We start from the raw sequence: 6,000 nt of genomic DNA, 5'->3' as shown, positions 1-6,000 counted from the left end.
TGCGCAACTTATTCAATCCATGGCCCCTTCCTCCTGCCCGGCCCGTACCAAGGGTGTAGGCTAAAAGCCGAGAGACCGCCCGGCGAAGCACCCGCTTGTGCCTCGTTCGCAACGGCATGCCTCAGAGTAGAGTGATAGTGGAAGTGTTGGGTAGCGGTAGCAGTGGCGGGGTGTGTGTGTGTGGGGGTGCTGGTCGACCGGAATACAGCCGGACGCCACACCTCTGCTTCACCAGGCACCACCTCTTCGAATGCAGGCAAAGCAACCAGATCCGACACACTTCCACGGCAGCCAAGGCCTGATTTCAAGAAGCGGCACCCATTTCCCAGTCCCGGTGTTACCATGAGGGTTTTTGCCCCTATTTGGTAACGCCAGCCATTTTTTGCGGCCCACACCCATCGTTGCTTCTTTCGCCGGTATTCATTACCATTCGATACTTTTTCGAAGGTTGAGCCACTGTGAGCAAGTGTGATGACACGACAGAGGGCAACGATTAATTTGACGTTCATTAATCATGGTCAATGATGGTGACGCGAGTCGGTCGTCGACGGCAGCTTCGACGAAGGACGCGACAATGCACAACATGTTCAAGGTAAGGCTCGAGGACCAAAGTCGCGCGAGATGGACCGACACCACTCTCTCCGCGTCTCACCGCGGCATTCACCTTGCAAGCCTTTGCTAGTTGTTTCTCAAACAACCAAGCAGAGTCCCTCCATCCCCATCCTCCCCTCCCCCACCCACTCTCTGTGGCCGAAGCTCTTGGCTGAGCTCGACGTGGAGGTGGTGCTTGGCGAAAGCTTGGTGAGTGTGGAAAAGGCGGTGTTTGGAATTCGGCGAGATTTCGTCGGTTTTCGCCGCCCGTCTGGGGCCCCGCTTCCCGGGGCGTACAGGCAAACCAAGGGGTAGAGCGGTCCAGGAAGACCGTCCCACCATGCGCCGGACAGAGTCCATGGTCCAGGCCACCTTTCCGCCGCTCAAATCCTCGTCCTCCGCCCCTCACCCCCGCCCGTTTCACGGAACACCGGCGGCTCGCGCTTCTCCCGCCCCGCTTCGCCTCGCCACCCGTTCGGGCCACGCCTTTCCGACCTCGCACGACGGCCTGGCAGCCATGCAGGTGTGTGCGGCCGAGCCGTCACGTGGCGGGCGTCCCCGCCGTTCTCTTGCCCGCTTTGCCTCGGCGCCGGTCCTCGGCATGGCCCTCGCTCGTCCGGACTCGCCGCTTGGCTTTGTCCGGGCCGCATCGTCGGCGCCGGCGCTCGACCTTGAGCCGCGCCCGCCGGTCCTCTCGCGCAAGCGCGCTCTGTCCAACCCCTGGCTCGTCACCGGTGGGTGTGACGATCCGGACGTCGAGGCATCCATGGCTGGCGACTGGGACTCGCCGTCGTCCGCCGCCCTCTGCTTCTGTCCGCCAGCCAAGAAGCACCGTGGCCTCACGCCGCCGCCGATGCTGGCCATGGAGGTCGCGCTGCCGCGGATGACGCCCGCCGCCGAAGTCTCGCCGGCGTTCCGTCGGACTCCCACGCCGCCGTTCTCGCCGCCGTCGCTCGTTCACAAGCATCTGCGGAGGCTTGTTCGTGAGGACGCCGCGCCGGTCTTTGAGTCGGCCGTCCCGCGTCACCGCGGCGCCCCGGCGAAGGCCACCGCGGCGTCGGCGCGTGCTCCGCCACTCGCCACCCGCTGCCCGACCTGGTGGATGTGCTACGAGCTTGCGCTCCGCATCCGCGACCTCGTCGGCTCGACCGACCAAGCCTTTGCCGCTGTCGTCAGGTCCTGGTCGCCTGTCCTTAACTCGTGGCTCACCGAGCAGCAGTCGCGGCTCAAGGCCCACACCCTCTCGCCGACCGAGATCTCGTTGCTGGAGGAGCTGGATCTCATTGACAGTGAATGCGAATGAGTTGCCCTGATGACCTTGGTGTGGGTGAGTGTGTGCTGGTTGGCTTGGCTAGCTGGAGGCGTGTGTGGGCGACAGCTAACAGTGGGAGCACTTTTACCACTCCTACTTCTTCTTGGCAAGTGCCTGGAGGTACTCGGGATAGGCCATGACCGACGACGAGCGGTCTTCGACGAGGAACGAGCAAAACGAGGCGTGGTAGCGGCCGTCCTGCTTGACGATGTAGACGGGCATGTACTCGTCGCGCTGCGAGCGGATGAGCGAGATCATAGCAAAGACGTGGGCAGAGAGATCGTTGTCGAGCGGCTGGAGGCGGAGCTGGGTCGACTCGACCGAGGCCAGTGAGTCCATGCCAAAGACTGCGCGGATGACCGGGCCGGGCGTGTCGCGGCCGACCCAGAGCCAGAGCGCCGACATGGTGTCGAGGAGCATGACGTGGTCCGAGCCGAGGCTCGCGGCGGTGAGCGAGAGCGTGAGCGGAAGCTTGCTCAGCTGCGGGTTGACCGGCCCGGGCTGGACGCGGAAGAGCCGCGGCGCAATGGTGTGCAGAAGGTAGTGGACCGGGAGAGTGCGGGCGCGAGTGAGCGCAAACGACCGCCCGTCGACCGAGCCGGCCCCCTCGACACGCAGCGCCCGGTTCTTGAGTCCGGCGAGTGTGTAGTACGGGAGAAGGCGGAGCGAGGCCGGGAGCACAAGCTGGCCCGAGCCACCGGCCGACTTGGAGAGGCTCTTGAACGACTTGACGATATCGTCCATCTTGTTGAGCATGGCCGACCGCGCATCCTCGATGGTCGACGACTCAGCCTTGAGCGTCGCCATCTTGAGGAGCAGCGCCGCCATGCACGGCGCGTCCGCCGCCTGGTACACCGCTGGCAGCTCGGCCACAATCGGGAGCGCCAGTGTGTGGACCCGAATGCGTCGCTCGCCGTTGGATGCCGTGTACAGGAGCGCGGCCTGCATGGTAGCGTAAGAGAACTTGGACCGCGCGCCCTCGAGTGCAGAGTCTTCGATGGCAATGGTGACGCCAAACGTCGACGCCGCATCCACGTTGGGCAGGGCGAGCAGGTCTGACGACCGCGCAAAGTAGTGTCCGTGGAAGCCGGTGATCTTGAGCCCGCGCGAGCAACGGATCCGCATCACCGCCTCCCACCCGGTCGGCCGCGTAATCATCGCCGATAGGTCCGCCGACACCCGCTGGCCGTCCTTGGAGAGCGAAAAGTTGGGGTAGAAGAAGACCTTGCCGCCCGTGTGCCGCGAGAGCGACGAGACCGTCGAGAGCTCCGACGGCCGCTGTGCGAGCATGAACAGGTCAAACGAGACGTGGAGCGGCGCGGCGTCGACAGCAAGCAGCTTGTAAAAGTTGTCAGCAGGCGTGAGGAGCGCAGACTCCTTGGCCGTTCCGATGGCCTTGCGCTCGTCGCGCGCTTTGACCGCGCCGGCGCCGACCGACGGCCGTCCGGCCGCCACCACAAGCACCTTGCCGCCGACGTGGCCCACCATCGAGAACGCGGCCTGCAGCGCGGGCCCGAGCGCCGCGCCGGAGTCTTGGTTGTCCTCAAACATCGTCGGGAAGCCCTCGAGCAGGTGCTCGATGTTCTCGCGCGCCTCAGACGCCCGCACAAGCATGCGCGGGGTCGGCGCAGGGAGCTCCACGCCGTCGGCAAATTCGGAGACGACCATCATGCGCGGCTGCATGAACGCCGAGTCGAGCCCGTAAAAGTGCAGCTTCGAGTCGTAGGTGATAAACGCCACCAGCGCCCGCTCGTCCTCATAGATGTCCTCCAGCGAGTTGGAGAGCGTTGAAGCCACCACCTCGGGAATCGACGACGCCGCTGACGTCGCTGACACGTCAATGACAAACACGTACGTCGGCGGCTGCGGCGCGCGCATCATGTACTCCTTTGGCGCCACATACTCGACAGACCCGCACGAGAGCTCGGTCCGCTCTGCCGCGTCGACCCGTCGCCCGCGCTCGTCGACCCGCCCGCGGAACGCCTCGGGGCAGTCGTTGACGAGGTGGCACACCGAGCACCGCCACTTGCGCCCGTGGTCGAGCCACTGCACAAACGGATGCACATACGATCGGCACCGCCGGCACCGCACAATCCCGGCACGCGTCTGCTGTACCGTTGGCACCTCCTCGTCAGGCTTCTCTGCAAACGGCGAGAGCACAGCACCAAACGTGAGGCCCGTCGAGTTGAGCAGAGCCTCGGTCGCAGGCACCGCGTGGATGGTCGGCCGGAAGTGGAACGGGTCCGACGACATCGGGCCCAGCGACGGATGCTGCGCCACATCGTCAGGCGGGAGAATGAACTCGTCGTTGACCGGCCGCGGGACTCCGTCGCCGCCGTGCTGCTCAGAGCCGAACCGAAAGTTGGCTGAGCCCGTCGGCGGGCCGGTGCTCGACGACGCCCGTCCGTTGCTAGCTGAAGCTGCGTGCGGCGGCTGCGGCGCCGCGCTCGAGCCCGGGCCCACTGGGCCGCTGCCAGCCGGCGGCGGTCCAGTCGTGGCCGCGCTTGGGGGCGGGTACCGCCGCATCGCAGGGTTGCCCGTCCGGGGGGGGCCTGCAGTCCGGGGCGGGCCACCGGCGGGAGGCGGGCCACCAGCGCGGGGCGGGCCACCAGCGCGGGGCGGACCACCGGCGCGGGGCGGACCACCAGCGCGCGGCGGGCCACCGGTAGGAGGCGGGCCACCGGTAGGAGGCGGGCCACCAGTAGGAGGCGGGCCACCGGTAGGAGGCGGGCCGCCGGCGCGGGGTGGACCGCCAGTCGGCGGCCGGCTGATGTCGGCGGCGGGCCCATACGGACCCGCGACGGGTCGGCAGCAGTCTCGACCGACAGCGGCACGCCGCCGCCGACAATCGACTCGGAGTTCTCCATGCCAGGCGGAGCGACAGCGCCTGTGGGTGGCGGCGGCATGCGTGCACCACCGCGACCGCCACGGGCAGGCGGGCCGCCGCGACCGCGTGTCGGAGGACCACCACGACCACGGGTAGGCGGTCCACCACGTCCACGCATAGCCGGACCGCCACGACCACGAGTCGGAGGACCACCCCGAGTGGGCGGGCCGCCACGACCACGGGTGGGCGGACCACCACGGCCACGGGGAGCACCAGCGGAAGCACCCGCAGCTGCTGGGTTGAACATGCGGACCTGGCCCGGACCACCACCAGCAGCAGGACGACCAGTAGGAGGCGCAGCAGTCGAGGAGGGAGGCGGTTGACGGCCTTGAGGAGGAGCCCCAGCAGGAGCAGGACGAGTGCCTGCAGGAGGAGCTCCCATGCCAGGACGAGTAGAGGGTGGGGGGCCTGGGCGACCTGTGGTAAGAGGAAGGGGGGGGGGGTGCAAGGGGGGGAGGGTCAATGGAGAGGGAAATGTGTGAGACTTGGCAGAAGGTGGGACAGGGAAAGGGGAGGGGAGGGGGGCAAGGGAGAAGAGGGGGTAGGGGGGGGGAAGGGGAAGGACATACCGGGTTGCATGTTTGTTACTCTCCACCGGAGGAGTTGGGTGTAGTGGGTGGGAGTGTGTGCGGAGAGGGTGACTGGGGAGGACGTATCCTTGGTAGGGGGAGTGTGGCGGACGGGGAGTGTGGGAGAGGGAGTAAGCGCGGCGGGACATCGCGACGTGGCAGGAAGGTCATTTCCAGATGGCTGAAAGGGGGACGGGTATGGGGGGGGGGGAGTTGCAAGCTGTTGATGGTAATGGGCATGGTTCTCTGTTAGAGGCTGTGTCTGTGATGGTGACGATGATGATGATGGTATGGGTGGTGGTTGCGGCGGTTGTTGTTGGGGACTTGCCCTTGGGGACTTGCCCTGGAGGCCTGCATGTCCGCTGTATGGGGGGGGGGGAGGGGGGGAGGGGGGGGAGGGGGGGGGGGGGGGATAGCCAGTGTCCTAAGATTAGGGCAGGATCGGTAGTGGTGGTAAATATAGGGCGAGATCGCGCATCGAGCGTATGGTTGGGAGGATGGCTTGGCCTCGGCATGGTCTCGCCTTGACTTTGGCTTGGCCTTCTTTTGCACGGCCTTTTCCGGCTTTGCGGTGCTGATCGCGATCACCGACGCCAAAGTTGCTTGCTTGTTCAGGCGACGACCACTTGTCGACTACCATG

General features: G+C 66.2%; 2 protein-coding genes across 2 annotated transcripts; one reads left to right on the top strand and one right to left on the bottom strand.

Annotated features, from left to right (window-relative positions):
- Nucleotides 1-583: 583 nt before the first annotated feature.
- AMSG_08108 (uncharacterized protein) lies at nt 584-1,904 on the top strand. Its single transcript, XM_013899878.1, has one exon. It carries the CDS (start codon nt 932-934, stop codon nt 1,892-1,894), a length of 963 nt encoding a protein of 320 aa, XP_013755332.1. The 5' UTR covers nt 584-931; the 3' UTR covers nt 1,895-1,904.
- Nucleotides 1,905-1,996: 92 nt separating this feature from the next.
- On the bottom strand, nt 1,997-4,770 carry AMSG_08107 (COP-II coat subunit; the record flags this gene model as incomplete). Its single annotated transcript, XM_013899877.1, has 2 exons — nt 1,997-4,365; nt 4,422-4,770. 2 exons carry the CDS (start codon nt 4,768-4,770, stop codon nt 1,997-1,999), a joined length of 2,718 nt encoding a protein of 905 aa, XP_013755331.1.
- Between the last annotated feature and the right edge of the window lie 1,230 nt (nt 4,771-6,000).

This window comes from Thecamonas trahens, assembly GCF_000142905.1.
Source record: "Thecamonas trahens ATCC 50062 unplaced genomic scaffold supercont1.41, whole genome shotgun sequence".
In the NCBI taxonomy this organism is placed as follows: domain Eukaryota; order Apusomonadida; family Apusomonadidae; genus Thecamonas; species Thecamonas trahens.
This window is presented reverse-complemented; position numbering and strand designations above follow the sequence as displayed.